Source organism: Zosterops lateralis (genome assembly GCF_965231275.1).
Source record: "Zosterops lateralis genome assembly, chromosome: 5".
NCBI classification, from domain to species: Eukaryota; Metazoa; Chordata; class Aves; order Passeriformes; family Zosteropidae; genus Zosterops; species Zosterops lateralis.
Window position 1 is genome coordinate 55,794,180 of NC_139766.1, and position 16,836 is coordinate 55,811,015.

Sequence of the window (16,836 nt, forward strand, 5' to 3'; positions counted from 1 at the left end):
CATATGGAGAGAAAATGGCATCTGTCCCTAAATGCAGGAAGGTCACTTCACAGCTACGCCACAAGACTGCATAAATGAGTTCTTAGAGGCAACCAGTTTTTTTGAAGTTCAGAACTGCGCCAGCAGCATCTGTAGTCCTGCCAGTTTGGTGCTGTCAAGTATCAGTGTTAGGCCCTAAGCTTCATAAAAATACCACGCTCCAGGACTTGACAGGCTTTGTCTGAACTACAACCTATTTTAGCTTAAACTTAGCTCCAATCTCCCAAGTTATTTGAGAAATTCTGCTGCACTTGTAACCTCCCCTGGGATCAGATAACTTTTGCCTAGTCTGTCCTAGCTGCCATGTCAGATCGCCCTGGTTTTGGCTGGGATAGAATTCGTTTTTTCTTAGTAGTTGATACAGTACTGTGTTTTGGACTCAGTATGAAAATACAGAATTATACTCGTATACGAGTGAAATAAGCAACCATCTGTGTAGTGGTTAGTTGCTAGCTGAGCTTAAATCATGACACAGATACCTATTGTTTGACCTGTAATTTCAGCCAGGTTTTGGTTACGCTATTGTTTAACTTCTTCTGACTTCAGTTTTGCTTAGTTTTGGCCAAGTGTGTGGTTCTAACCCAAAAATCACACTGTATATTCAAGGAAAATATTTAGGAATTTAAGCAATCACAGCAATGACTTACCAACCCCATGGATCATCAGGAGAGAACAGTGTGCAGCCCATTAATAAATACAGGGTTAAAATATATACAAAACAACCCCAAACAGCTGCATGACCAGTAGGAACCAAACCCCAGAACTTTGTCCAAGCAGGATCCAGGATGCTGACAGCTCACTCATGTCACAAGTGCGAGGCAAGAGCTTAGCAGCAGAAGAAACAGGTAGACAGCCACAACTGTCGATTTCATTGCATTTGTAACAATCTCCAACAGAAACTGGGCAATTTGGATTATTACTTAATTGGAAAAATAAGTGGCTGTTCCTTTTTGGATTATTAAAAAAGGCAGAGTAACAACAATTAACTCGCTCTTTGTTGCACATCATATAATTAGACATGCAGTACAATCCTTAAAAATAATTTGCAAATAAATAATAATAAACCAATCTGATGAGATGATAAAGATCTTTGCATACAGCAGGCTTTTAGCTCTCCCCCAGGGCCTAAAATAAGTTACTCTTTTAAAAATATGCAAAATTTCACCCCACAGCAACCACTGTAACCTTCCTATCCTGCTCCTAACTGCATACAGCTCTGAATCCCTTTAGTTCTATTATTTTTTTTGTCCAGCAGTTTGGAAGTTTTAAATCTCAGCTCTGAGCCACACATGAGCACGACAGCAATGTGACAGAGCAGGTGTACATCTCTCCAGGCTTGCAAACTAAGCTGCTGCCTGTCATGTCTATCTCATTTCAAGTGAACTTTTGACAGCGTTCATTTATGGGTGAAGAGAAATCTGCTTTGTTTGGGGTCAAGGGGAGAAAGGCTGAGAAAGAGAACAGCTGCTCATTCCAGAAAACGCCTCTTGGAAATCCACCTGCTACAAGGAAAGAGGATCAGTTTGCTCAGGTGTACATCGGGGGGAAACACAAACTAAGGAGCACTTTCCCAGGGTTTAGACCTTCAGATGCTTTGGGAAAAGCTTGCAAAGAGGGACAAAAAGAAGATAGGGTGCAAAAGTCCTGTCCCCTTAGCAGAGCCCTTACAAAGGATGAAAAAGGCTTTGCTTTTATTGTTATTGCTGATGGTTTTATTTTATTCCTTGGTATTATTTCAGTCTATCTTGTGTAATTCTCTCATTTTGTATAACAGGTTTAGTTTTAGGTAACAACTGGATTTACAGGCTTTGCTGTAGCTTAGGAGAGGGGATAGCTTTTGGAGAGCTGCTACACTGCTCCAGGATGTACCAGGTTATAAGCTATGTTCCATTCAAGTCAAGGGTAACAGTAAAGAAAGCAGCCACTACATAAATCTATTATTATCTTAAGTATTTCACACGGCTTAATTTTTCAGTGAGCTATGATTCAAAGCAGTCTGAGCCAAACTAGACAGTGCTGTGCCATTTGTGCATGTGCTGGGGCATTTTGGATACAGCAGATTAACATCATCACTGAGGAAATGCAAGGACTCATGACCTTCTCCTCTTTTATGATTTCTACAGCTTATCAACAAGATGACATTGTACCATGGCAGTATTCTGGAAGATTACTTTTCATCTTGCAGATCACTGAAGTATATGCCCTTTGACTCCATACCTGTCCTCACAGCCCAAGACACACAATCTACTCCAAGAAATGAAATAGCTAAAACAAAAAAACCCAAGCCCCCTCAAAAAAACCATCAAAACACCACCACTACCTCTCCAATTTATGAGATCACTGGTCTAAGAAATCTGTCTGTAATGCAGCTACCACTACGGATGAAGAGGCTGTGCCAGGGAACTCAAAAAGGGAATGAGATACAGCAAGGTCAGTCTGAAAAAGTAGTTCCTATCATCTTCAGGAATCACTACAGGAGTCATTCCAGATGACAAAAGAGGAACTCAAATGCTTGATTGCTGTTAAGCATAAATGCTGAATGCTTTCTGCATGCAGTGAAAAGGGATTACTAAAAGGGAAAATTAAAAAAAGAAAAAGCGGGGCTTACTTAGGATATTTTTATAAGGAAGGTGAGGTTGTGGCATGTGTTTAAACAGCATGCCACAGTTCTGAGATGGAAGCTGCATCCAGGCCACTCAGAGATGAGAACAGAGAAAAATCAAAGTTCTTTGGGTCACACCAAGGGTGTTCTCTCTCCCTTGTTCAAAGATGGCTGTCACACTTTCACTAGCAACTGATCAGATAATGGGGGTGTTGTGTAGATGTATGATGGTCAAATTTACCACCAATGACTATCACAACCACCATAGCAAACACCCTGTTCATTTAGTCTGGAGAGCACCATAAAGGGTAGAAATATTTCCAGACATAGCTCCTGCACCTCTGGCATTTGCTCATCTGTAGTATAATATGACTCCTAGGATACTTGTGACATTTTAATTTACTGGGACTATCTGACAAGACTTTCCAGCTACAGTGGCACTGAGAATCTTAAACAAAACTGCCAGAGGCATATTTAAACTAATAATCGCTTTTACCATTAATACTATTTAATTTGAAAAATTAACAAAACATTTAGCATTTACCTCTTCTGAAGAGGACTGGAGAGCACCTTTCTGAATAGCTCTTTCATGCCACCCTAATTGGTCAACTGAGTTTAAAAACTCATTGTAATCTTCAAGTCAGCAAGAGGGAGTCTTGCTTGAAGAACAACAGCACAGATAGCCTTTGTCCCCAAAGGTGTTATATAAGAAGACAGGTTGTTGTGCTATGAATATGTTCAGACAACTAATTTTTTTTAATCACTTTTTTTTTCTGTAGAATTTTGCTCCAGTGTCTTAGAACATACACAAAGGATCAGTTGGTAAAGCTCAAAAAAGCCTGATGAATATTTTAAAAGCAGGGGCCCACAGCTTACATACAGGGAGTCATGTCATTTACAGACATGCTTCCACTGGCCTTTAATTAAAATGAGATCCTTGGTAGAGTTCCCCTTCCATTTAAGCATCAGAAAAATCAGGCAGCCAGATTTTCCAAAGCTCTGCCCTAAGCATTTAGTAACCATCACTGCTAATAGGAGCTCCTTAACCCTTCAGCACTTGTGAAACCTGGCAGCTCACTTCTCGAGCATACACTTGGGTTTCTCACATCAAAAGAACTCAACAGGCCTCAAAATCTTATTTCAAAGAATTACATGTGTCACATTTCATTTAGGAGTTTCTTGGCTAATAAAAGAGATCAAGTTTTTCTGCTACAGCTCCGTACTGGGTTTGCATAGCCAGGTTTTGGGGTGGGGGGGTGCAGGTTGCAGGGGTGGCTTCTGTGAGAAGGTGCTTGAAGCTTTCCCTGTGTCTGACAGTGCCAATGCCAGCTGGCTCCAGGATAGACCCATCACTGGCCAAAGCTGAGCACAGGGACTCTGGTAGAGCCTCTGGGGTAACATATCCAAGAAAGGGGACAAAGCTGCTGCTTTGTGAGAGAAACGGCTCTGGAGACAAGGGCAGTGAAGGATGAGGGGCAGGAGGTGCTCCACATGCTAGAACTGAGATCTCCCTGCAGCCCCTGCAGGAGGTGAGGCAGCTGTGCCCCTGCAGCCTTGCTGTGGCTCTGTGGAGAGAGAAGCCCACACGGGAGCAGGTTTGCTGGCAGGATGTCTGACCCCACGGGAGGAACCCACGCTGGAGCAGAGGAAAAGTGTGAGGGCTCCTCCCTCTGAGGAGGAAAGAGGAGTAGAAACAAAATGTGATAAACTGAACACAATCCCCATTCTCTGTGCCCCTGCACTGCTGCAGGGGAGAAGGTAGACAACTGGGAGTAAGTCCACTCCAGGAAGACGGGAGGTGGGGGGGAAATCGTTTTTATGATTTGCCTTTATTTCTCATTACCCTACTCTGATTTGATTGGTAATAAATCCATTTTTCCCCAAGAAAAAGGAAGACAACATCTGTCTAATGTAGCAGCTAAACGCAGATAAATAAACCCTTTCGTGTCACCAGAGTTCTTTGTTTCAGTAGTTAAGTCATAATGTAACCTGGGAATTTCAAGGACTTGAGGTGCAAGCAGGGAGAGAAATCAACATCCTGTAAAAAAACCCACACCATTCAGAAAAGACATAGACAAAATCTTGCTATTTTGTCTTCCCTTCCCAGAGGCACGTTTACACCACCTCTCACTCACCATGGGCAAACGGTGTTAAGAGCATTGTGAAGAACAGCAGCTGTGATGACCACATGACTGTGAAGGAGAGCTTGAAAGTATCCCAGCAAACAAGGGTTCAAATAAAAAGGTGAGCGTCCTCCTGCAATTGCTTCCAACACTTCAACTGTTGATGGCCTTCAATTCACATCCAAAAAGGGGAGAAAAACCCAATAAAAAATAATAGTAAAAAAAAAAAAAAAAAATCCCACAGCCAGTATCCAGAGTCTGAGACCTACAAATGAGAAAGGAAAAAAAACTGCAGTTAGTAAAACAGTAAGATAGATGTTTTCAATCAAGTCTTGTTGCGTTTCTTTGCTGCCAGCAGCTGTAAAGGCAAATGTGTCTTCCCCACTCCCTGGCCCTTCAGATGCATGCACATTCCTACATAAAACAGAATTAAAACTTATGCCTGTGCAGAGAACCAGTTACCAGTTGGTGGATAACCACTGCTCTGCTTCCTCTCTCAAAAGAGGCCCCCAGACAACCGTTTTAACAAAAAAGCTAAGACCTTTTCCTCCCTTTTGCATTTCTGTCATGCCTCCGCTGTGGATGCTAACGGCAAGATACCAGGCCAGGCAGTGGGATTAGTAACATAGCTTGGGAGTATTTCCACTGATGATATGCCAAACAGCCTCTCTTTGTTTGAGGCAACCTGTATGGCTTTTAATCACTGAATCTGGACCAGGCTTTGAACCCAAGTAGAGCCCAAAATCAGCCTTATCCTATAACCAGCAGTGACTACTTTCTAGTCACTGCCAGCTACTCACTGCTAGTCAAGCTCTGCAGTTATTTATTGTAGAATTAAAAATAATGGCCTTGTCCATCCCATGCGCTTACAGGAAAGCGCGAGGAAATCTGAATCCATTCTTGAACAGAAACATTCACTCGTTTAACCGGAGAACGTATTCCAGCTTTCCATCATTTTAATCTCTCCAGAAGGGGCTAGATGGCCATGGTGACTCAAACTTGGCAGGAAAAAAACAACTATACAGAGTTAAACTGCAGCAGCAGTTTGAAACTTAGCTCCCCGCTGACTTTAAAATGATGAGGAAATATGAGGAATTGAAAAGTTCTTTACATATCTGTTTTGAACTACTTAGACTCTGCAGTCTTCACAGTACTGGTCTAATTAAAAATCTCTCCAAAAATCTCTGATCAACAGAAGTTATTCTTCTCTGAGCACAGAAGCTGTTTTTGCCAACTTTTGTTCTTACCCAAAACCAAGTCTGAGCCAAAAAGCTGTATGAAAAAACTGTGCTGCATGCCATTGTGATGTGGGTATATTTCTGAAAGTCTGGCATGACAAAGTGGCCTTTGTTTTGCTTCCTATCTTTACTGATCAACTAAATAAAACCCCATATTGTTCAGAACCAAAGCCTATAAAGAAGTTGCATTTTTTTAATAAATATATCTTTCACTGCCAAAATTTTATTCTTTCACTTGACTCTCCTCCCCAGTCTGTCCCTGAAATTTCTTCACTCAAATGTAGCACTTAGTTTCCATAGTTTTTTTTCTCATCTCTCTATGTGAGGTTACTAAAAATCCAAGGTCACTCTGCAGTCAAGTGGCTTCTTTATGGACATCCTTGAAATTAAAACTTTGCTTGACCTAGGACTAATCAAAATGGTCATTGATAATATTAAAAGTCTGTTTTTCAGATAGGGAAAAGCCTCATGAATATTTTAAATTGTACATTCTGAACAATGATCAAGTTTTCCATTTATATTTTAGTAGGCTACCAGTACACATCAAACTACAGCACCGCTATTATTTATGCATGCTTCTTCTATAGCATCCTCTGTAAAGTTTCAAAAGTGAGAAGCTTTTTGTGCTAGAAAATTTGAAAAGGCATACAGAGACGGGTGAAAGCTATCCAAGCACAGGTACACTTCCCTGAAGCAAAAGCTCAGTCAGGCAGTGAAGGAGCAAAGGTTTGTTTTCGATTTTTATTTGTTTAAACTGAATCAGTTCTGAATAATCTAAGCCTGTTAGAAAGAGATAACATTATGGTGCAGTAAAAGGGTTTTGGGTATAACTGAAAAAGCTACAAAAATTAATTAGGCTCTCTGTCCCAGAGAAGGGATAATTGTCAGCAAAATACTTGCACAGAGCCCTTTAATTTTTTTTTTTATCTGTCTATACATTCCTGCAGGATAGAATTCTAGGGTTATTTTTCCTGTCATCTCATGGGCTGAGGCTGAATGAGCAAAGCACTCACACACCCTCTGCAAAGTCCAAAAACTAATTTTTGAGAACTAATGTCATGGAACCACGAGAGCCAGGAATAAACATTTCATCCTCCTGGAAAGTACATTATTGAGTCACAAAGCTCCTGTGCAAAAGAGACAACAGGACTAGCTCATCATTATGCACCGTTTACTCCAGTTGTAAATCTGACCAAATATCCTCTGCTCTACCATCCTTCCTGCCAGAGGAGAACAAGCCGGAGTCGTGGCCTGTCAGGTGGTGTTTGCACACCCTGGCTGCCACAGCCTTGCCCTTAAAACTTGCTTCTACAAAGCCTTCAACTCCTTCAGCTTAAGCTCACAAACAAATATTACGAAATACACAATGTGTCTGGAGACATGCCAGCTGTGTTTAACAACACAGGGCACCACTAGATCAACCAAAGACACCGGAATGCCGCAAAATTCTGGGTGGGTTTGTATTTCATGAAATCAAATAATCACAGTGTGTTTGAGAACTGGATATCTGCAGGGAAACAGCTACATAGGAAATGAGCAGAACAACCCTGTTTCTTAATGGCCACTCAACCCCCACAAGCAGCATTGTAAAACACAGAAAGAGGCCTGCAAAACAAAATTCATTTCACCGTTGGACTACCTCCAGGTAAAGTACAGCCAAAGAGAGAAACTAGAGAAAACAGTTCACTGTCTGTGAACTGCTCAGTGCAGAGTGTTACATTTATTGATGCAGGAAAGGGATACACTATCACAGTGAAAAATTTAAGGGCTTGACTTAGGGGGTTTGGACTTTAACCACAAAGATGATGCAGCCTGCATTGATTTAAGAGAAAGTTCTTTTGCTCACTGACCTTTATGCCCAAAGGCCTGCCCCTGACATCTTCACATTCTGATCTGCTGCATCACCCAAACCAGAATTGCATGCTGGCAGTTCCCAAAAATCCAGCTCAAAGTGCTACTGACAGAATAGGAGAAAGCTAAATAAAGGAAACTAAGGCCTCATAGTGAAGAGATGAGCAGTGAAGTATTCATCAAGGCGTTGTTCATAAAAGAGCATTATAGATACACTGACAAGCTCAACATCTACCCAAGTCTGTTCTTAAGCAGTTGATGTCAAGCAGCACATGGAGCATTTTCTGAGCTCATCTGTCGACAGTCTACAGGGAGGGTGAAAAAGAAAAGAAAACCGGTTCACGTGGTGAGTGAACAGATAGGCTGAATTCAAAGCAGAACTGAGAGCAGCGCAAGCCAAACCTGTCAGAACTCCCTTTAATTACTGCCTTCTCCCAAACACAAGCATTTGCACCTGCACAAAGCTGTATACTATCCTTCTCACATGGCAAACGCTGCTTCAGGTATCCAGCATCTTCTAGGCAGCCAGGGGAGGGGACACAGCGTCTTACAAAGAGGCCCATTAGCAAGAGCCAGACAGAAATGCTGGGGTTTTCTTATCTGGTTTGAGTTACAGCAATTTCCTCCCCACCCCTCAAAATGTGCATAGCAAAATCAGCTTAAACAAATCAAGGATACAAGGATTGTTTTATGTTTCTTAATAGAAAAGATTCCAGTACTTATTCTCCTCCTTTGGCAAAAGTCACCTATTAAGTAAGAAGTAAGTGTGGTGTTTCAAACAAATATTGATTAAATTTACTATTTACAAGGGTAAAAATTTGAAAGTAATTAAACTCCTTGAAGCTGATGGTCTAAGCTGGAACCATGGGTGTAATTCCCCATTCTCAGCATCTGCTACTTGAGATAATTTATTTCAGGCAACATATTCAGAATTTTGCTAAGAGAGGGAAGAGAAATAACCCAGCAAGAAAAAATAAAACATGCAATCTCTGCAAAATTAAATTAACTGCAATTTAATGTTAGAAAATTTCTTTAAGTAAGAGAATGAGCTGTATTTCCACTCCCATTAGGAATGGCTAAACAAAAGAATTTCTGCAATACATTTGGCCATAGGTTGTTTGCAAAACACTTTTTTTTTGTTTATTTTTTGTAACATTACTAAAAAGGAAAAGTTTTGCTCCTCCGGTCTTCTTTCCACCTTTATCCTATTTCAATTCATTTTCCCTGTCAGGTACTCAGGATGTGGCTCCCTGGTCACTTTGTGGTGGCAGTAACACAAGCTGCCATGTAAAAGGTCACGCAGGCATTACCAACAGTCTAACACAGAGGGAGCAGGGCAGGAGCAAGGTGCACTCCTGGCATTTCCACATGCACTTTCACTCATAGACACTCACATGGTCATTGATGGACAGATTTTTCTACGTGCATTTTTAAGAAGTCACGAACATGTTTCTGAGACAAACAGAATTGTCTGTAAACTTTTATCTCTGGCTGCGTTCAGCCCAGGAGAACGTTCATCCTCTACCACAAATACTTATGAAGTCAGAGTTCACACCAAGTTCAGAAAAAAACCCCAGTTTTGTTTCTCAATAAGAGTTGTCCACAGCTTTTAGCTCTTTATTTCAAGTTTTAAGTCTGTCAGATGTGATGAAGCACTCAGAGAGGTAACGAGCCTTCTTTGGGTGACAGGACTCACCAGCTTATGGCTCAAACTGCTCACATCCAGGTCCTCTTTCTGTACTGCAGACCCTGCTTCTGTTCTCACACCTCTGCTGAGGCTGTGAACTCTGAAGGAATTGCCTCAGCCCTCTCACTCAGTATGTGCAAAAGGACACAGTATTTCCAAGTCACTTCTTGTGAGAAAGATTTAAAATGGGCACTTGCACCTCTATTGCACTTAATTGCCATTCCTGTACATTAATATTTCATCCATACTGCGAAAACTCAAGACCATTCTGCTTATTATTTCCTCCCTTACACCTGATGTAGCACTCTGGAAAGTAATTTTTAAAAAAAACCTTAAAAACACACAACAATGATGACAAGGTCTAATAAGTTTGTGTTTATCCTGGATTCTTGGGTATCACTGCAGTGCTACTTACACCTCCCTGAGGGGAGCAGCCAGGGCAGCAAGGAGCCACTCAAAGCTCAAACCAGGCTCATCAACCACCTGTTTAGGCTATAATTCAAAGTGACAAAGAGCTCTTTAGACGTTCTGCGGGATTTGCTGCAAAATAACTCTCGAGTGTTAACTGAGTTAATTCATTTCAGATTAATCAAGCCTTTGATGAAAGCACCCCGAATACAGACCAGCTGAATATAGTTAGGTTTTGGTTTGGTTTTTTTTTCCCTGTGTAGGTGAAATAGAGGCTTTTGTGCCCCTCCAGAGGTCAAAAGGGGAACTTGAGCTATCAGCTGCTTTTTTGGTTTTCCCATTCAGTCCAGAATCAAAGCAATTTCAGCAGAAAATTATAATTATACTAATAGTGAAGCCATTCACATATCTTGTGACTACACATGGTAACAGAGCAAAAAGTTAAGAGTCTCGAAAATATGGTCTAGAAGCTTAGAAAGAATGTACTGAATTGTACATCTGAATATCACAGCTACTGAATGTTCCAGACTTTCTTTAAGTGCCTGCTGGTTATCCTTGGCAATATATTTCATCACAGATTTAAGAGGAAAGTACACCATTCACAAGGTCCCTGCATGTGTGCAAATATATGATAACACATGCAAAATTTCAAAAGGTGCAGAGTATCATGTGAGGATGTGGTAAAATATGCAAATGTTTGTATTGCATTACCACCCCAGATCAACGGGCTTTCTGAAAACTGATTACAAAAAACTTGGTACTCTCACTGGTTAAGCACCACCTGCTAAAGCAGATCACAGCTGGCAAGAAGCATGGCAGCCCCTCCACTCCAAATCCATCAGGGCAAAAAAAAAATCCCTGTAAGTATTGGGAAAAGCTATGTGGCTCTTCACACAAGCTGCACAGCACCATAAACTTCTGAGCACCTGGAACAGTCCTATGTCATCACTGTATACAGCAATCACAGCAGCAATGTTCTGAAAAATTTCAGGGAGGTGTTAAGATCTTTCTCAAAATTTTATTATATCTACATAATACACCCATCTTCCTCAAATGTTTTAGTTGATAGCACATCTTTATAGAGGGAAAATAATGCATAGGCAAGCTCTCTTCACAGTATTGCCAACAGTTATGATTTCATTGCAAAACTCAATATGTGGCAGCTCCTTGCAATAATAAAAATTTCAGCTTTCTTCTCAAGAAAATTTCTCCTTGTAGAGAGAAGCTTAAAAATAGGACCCAAATACAGCTCAGAGGCTCAGTAAACCGGTGGTAAATAAACATAATTCAACATATTTGATTCAAAATTCGCATGACTTTTAATCAAATATTTTTTTTTTCTTTCCTGTGAATGATTCAGGATGTCGAAAGTCTAGGTTTGACAATACTCTTGCAGTGCTTATTTGCATTCCACAGAGCCTTCGGCAATTCTTCTGTGACAAATAAAACATGTGTGGTGCATGCACTGAAAATGCAGACAAGCTTATTACCAGGGTCAGCATAATTTTAATTTCCCTTTGCTACCATAAACTCAGCTTATATTTGGAGGCATCACCTCTCCCACACATCCTGGCCCCATTTCTTCAAGAGCCTTACCATGGCTGTAATTGTGACAGCACAGATCCTGCACCGGGGTCTTGCTTTAACGTGAGGAAGTGACAGCCTCCAAGGAGAAAATAAGCCAGAGGAAGAGACAGAAAATTCCATGACAGTTCAAATAGGAGAAGCAAAGTCTGGTATTGGGACCAGAGGAGGACTACTCCTAAATGCCTCTGGATGCAGCCTCTAAAATACTTTTTAATATTCATTTATCCTCCCTATGGCTCCCTTCCTGCTCTGTCTCCTTCAGACCACCTTTAATTTTCTTCCTTTCCTCTTCCTGGCAGGAAAGGACCTCTTTAATTTGCTCCAGACTGACCAGCAGCTGCAGATATATAAAGAGTTTAATGACAGTTACCTTCACTACAAGAATGGGATTTTTTGCTGAGGTGTGCAGGGGAATGCAGCGAGGAGCCATTTCTCTTTTGCCTGAATCCATCAGGAGGCAGCCCAGAGCCCTATTAGTGGCCTCCTTCCCTCTCTGCATCAGCCAGGAGCAGCTGTTTGCTCCCTGCAAAAGCAGCATTATGTCAGAGAAGCTTCTTACTTACAAAGATGACAGTGGACTGCTTTTTGTGAGCCCTGCAATTCAGAAAAGGAGGAACGGGCTGACTTGTGTCCACCCTGGGGCACTCCCCTTCACAGCCCAGTTGGCCCCACAGTTCTTTGGCTCTGAAGGTTAAAGAGCCCAGTTAAAGACATCAACAGCTACAGAGAATCAAGCACTGCTGAGCTGAAGCACAAAGCCTGCCCCTGCTTTGATGGCTCGTTTCATGGGACCTGGCAGATAGCAACACATGAACCAAAAATACCAGGATCATGACTGCATTTCTCGTAGGAAGCAGAACTTTTGACAGTGCTGGGTTTCCTCAGCCTTTGACTCGCTCCAGCTCCAGTCACTACTTGCAAATACAACTATATGCAGTAATAAAACAGGAAAAAGGTACCACTTGACTGAGGCATTGCAATGAAAACAGCAAGAAAGCTGTAATCTATTTCCTACGTGTAAAACGTGCATCTAGTGCATTTTTCTATCCTGCTCTTGCTTAGTAGTCTCTTCTCAAATGGATGGTAGCAGATATTAGTAGTTTTGCTCTAAGAAAGTGTAGATTTCCTTTACTTTTTGAGCTGATTAGGAAGTTAACAGGCAATATAAGGAGGGATAATAGCTTTTCCTACTGAAAATGTACTGCTCTTGAAAGACTTTGAGTAACAACAGGAAATGGCCTTACATACAAGCCTATGCATACATGCACAATATCAAGTGGAACAAAAATTGCTAGTAAATGGGATTAATTGCAAAAGCCAGGTGAATAACACATTTTTAAAGGAGAGTTATCTAGGAAAAAAGTTTAATTGTCTTTCAGATCTGTTATGATGTAATAAATGTCTATTAGTGTTTAGCAGCAAATTGACTTTTAATGATCATTGCTATTTTTAGCTGGTGGGTGACACACAGTTTAAATATAAACCAGATTTATGTTTTGCACACCAGGATGACTTTCTCAGATGACTCTCCTTGATTTAACCTCTTCACACCCCACAAGACATTTAATATAATTTTATTTCTAATAGACTGTGAGCCAATAGGATTGTATTTGCTACTACTGATGTTTTCAATGAGAAATAAAAATCAATGAGGTTTATGCTGAAGATAAGTGTAAGTGATTAGTTAATTGTAAGTGGCTTGGAAAATATTAGGAGGCCTATATTATTCAAGCAAATTATGCAAATTAAAAAATACTATGGATTGAAGTAAAATCTATGAAAAACTCCTGACCTTGCTTTGTTGGAAAAAATCTTTGCTAGCATTTGTTCTTTTGAGACTACCTCAAAAATGAGCATTAGCAGGAGAGAAATTTTGTCACATTTTTCAACACAAGCAGTCAACCTTAAACATTCATACCTACACGAAAAAAAAAGAAAGAAAAAATCTTCTTTTTAGACCTAGAGACAAAGAGCAGCCCAGTAGGTTGCTAGGAGAAAAATAAACAGCACTTGATGTGGTATAAAAAGAGCGGGCAAGCGAAGCAAAGCCCTGCATACACTGCCTGGGAAAGCAAGACAGGAATATAGAAGCAGCATTCTGCATCATAAAAAAAAAAAAGAAAGAGAAATATGCATACAGAAGAATAAAGGTTGCATCTAAACTTCTAGGTGTGGTATTCTCGAGTGAGTTGCATGCACAGAAACAACAGCAAAAGCAATAGGCCAAATTATTGAACAAAAAGTATTTACAGTTCCCTAAAGCAAATGTCTGTGTAGTATTAACCAATAGCCTGTTTTTCCACATTTTACCATGTTAATGAATTCTGTTGCGCATTAATCAAGAGTCAAACCTCTTTGATCTTTGTAGGGGAAAATAAAAAGAAAGAGATTTAATTATTGCACTCATTTTCTGCGCAGATACTTTTCTTATTACTTATATTCTACTAACAAAGGTCATCATCTCACCCAAAGCCTAGTTATGAAAGGTCTTGGGCATTCTCACAGGACAACACAGCTTTCTTCCTCCTTACCCCTTCCTCTCTCATATTATCCAATCAACAAAAAATGACATGAAAACACTCCTTTGCAGAGAACAGAGCTGTAAGACAGAGAGAGGGGCTGGGGATTTCTATGTGTGCCCTTCAATTCTGAAATCAAGCTTCAGCCAGTAAGTGGACTATTTCCAGCCAACTTTGATATGCAGTCATAAATACTCACCATCTCCTTAACCCCCTGCAAAAGCAGCCCTTCAGGCCTGCACCTAGTCCAATCCCTAAGGAAAATACCCCTCAAACACAAGCTGAAAGACTGCAACTTTTTTTGATCTCCTTCGTAATGAGGAGCATCGCGTCACTACACACAACAGCGACTTCAAATCTGAAAGGGCCACTGTGTTACAGCTGAGAGTCAACACTTCTCTTGGTACTACAAAGAAAACATTTTATATGAGAAGCTCTGCATGGATAAAATATTTATATAATACAGATCACACACACTCTCTTCCCTTCTGAAGTGAAACAAAGGCCAGATATTTCCAGCTGAAACTACAAGAGGGATCTTAACTAAACAGAACATTTAAACCTGGATGGAATTCCACCAGGAGCTTCCAGCTGAAGCCTCCGCTCTCACACCCCAACTTGGCATCATCACAATATATATGGTAACCAGCTCTTCTCCAAAGTGACTAGCACCTAAATTCTTGCAAAAAAGTGTTTTTAAAAGCCAAATACTTGCTTCTTGCAAAAGAAAAGCAAGTTTTGCAGAAGAAAATCTTACTCCAGATAAGCCAGATGTGTGCTTTTTAATGGGTACTATCAAGTTTTCAAACAGTAAAATACTTGGGTAAGTGAAAGGCTAAAATTAATTAATTCCTTGAGTGCTTTCTAGCAGAAATTAATTGTAAGGACAATCAGGACAAACGTGCTTTTTAAGAGAATTATCTTGGGCGCTGAGTAAGGACTATGAGACACTTGTCCTCCTTTCATACTTCATAGCTGAGGATCAGTAGCAAAACCACCTAGAGAGAAAAGGCACCTGTTGTAAAATTTGCCAACATAACATTGCCTGTAAGCCTCAAAAACATTTATTAATGACCTATTATATAGTAACAACCACTGATAGGTCCACCAGAAAACTGAAAGTAGGCTTTACCACATAAGGTTATCTTAAGTCCCAGAAAATGATGCAGTGTCATGTAAAGAATGAGAAGAGGGAAACCCGAAATTAAACCCAGAGGATTCTTCAGTGCCTTTTTCTCCCCAGTTAAACTTAGGAGGGAAACTTGAGAGTCCTACTTGACTCCCTCTGAAATCAGGGATTGCAATTTAGCTAAATTATCTTTTAGCTAAACTACTGCAGGATGAGAGTGAGTGCATTCAATAACAATGATCTCATTTATAGTTTGTCCAACTGAAGCAACGAACTTCTATAACATTTTATATTTTAAAGTATGCATTGAATTTAGAATAATCAAGAAAGGATTGTAAACATTTAACTCAGTCACAGCTATCTGGCAAAATCAAATGCCATCTAATATAGTCAAACTGGCTATACCACTAGAAACTCTGCAAGGAACTTAATTATTCAGCTTCCATATTTATAAGGAAACAGCAAACAACCTCATTTCCATATACCTGAGTATAACAGCCGTAAAATTTGCAGTAACACCTTTATTTGTGGTTTGCAAGTCCACTTCTGATTTTGCTCTTAATGCTTTGCTTCCACCTAGATAAAAAGCAAGATGTCTCACTAGTCGAGGAGTAGCATTTAATTGCAGGAGTCACATTCGATTCCAAAGAAGAAATTAAGCACCTCTGGCAACTAGAAGGCAAGATAATTAATCTGATGTATGCGCCTGTCTCTTGTGATATTTTGCAGGGGACTCTGTAAATACCAAAATGTAGCTATGTTTGATAGGCAACATGAATTTGGGGGGAAGAAGGAGAATTTTGGTAACTCCTGAAATGCTCCCTGTGAAAGAAAGACACCTTTTCTCATTCCTCTGCAGGAGAAGGTTTCTCCTAAAGCGTTGCTGCTCTAATGCTAGCTCATCTGAGGTCACTGGCAAAATCCTGCTGATTGTTGAAGGAAGATGTACAATCAAGAGAGAGCTTTAGCAAACATCACCCTGAGCCTAGTAAGCAGCAAGTAAAACCTTTGCTATTTAAGGCCATAGCTGGAAGTGAAACTGCAATAAAGTACTTCATTTGATTATCTGAAAGGCAATTCACTGTAAACAACAAACAACAACTCTTTACTACATCTTTACTTCAACTTATTTTACTGTAAGTGGACTAAGCACTGTAGTTTATAAAACAAGGGGATAAATGACAGCAAGACATCAACCCTAAATATTTTGCTAAAGAAATCACTCTTCTATTCATTTTTTTTCTCCCTATAAGGGAGATTCACAAAGCTAAAGCAGAAACACTGGGCTTCAAAAGTAACCAAAATTGGCAAATTGTGCAGAAAGATAGATAGTGTCATTGTTTAGCACTTGGCATCAGCGTGGATCTGAGCAAGCAAGAACACAGATTGCCTGTGATGGGAAAATCTATCAAATGTAAGAGAGCCAACTGATGGCTAAAATTCTAACATTAAGATCCTTTCATTCATTGCTTACCTTACATTTACATCCGTTTCATTTCCAAAGCAAGGGACCCCAAAGAGGCAGTGTCTGAATTAAAAGAGAACTGTATTTCAGCTAAGAGCAAGATCAAGACCTCCTTACCAAGATCCAAACTTACCATCAAGGAAAAAGCTCAATATCTGAAATCAATTTTCCCCCAAAGTAACATTTTT

General features: G+C 40.2%; 1 protein-coding gene across 15 annotated transcripts in view; it reads right to left on the reverse strand.

Moving 5' to 3' along the window:
* ADGRL3 (adhesion G protein-coupled receptor L3) overlaps nt 1-16,836 on the reverse strand; it is a 491,337-nt gene that overhangs the window by 309,848 nt on the left and 164,653 nt on the right. For 9 of the 15 annotated variants that reach the window (XM_083862079.1, XM_083862080.1, XM_083862078.1 and 6 more), the window contains one exon: nt 4,777-5,029. In XM_083862079.1, coding sequence (XP_083718205.1) covers nt 4,777-4,831 — 55 coding nt within the window. In that variant the 5' untranslated portion in view covers nt 4,832-5,029. Of the gene's footprint in view, nt 1-4,776; nt 5,030-16,657; nt 16,712-16,836 lie in introns of all 15 variants that reach the window. The other 6 variants (XM_083862081.1, XM_083862083.1, XM_083862087.1 and 3 more) reach the window with 1 other exon arrangement.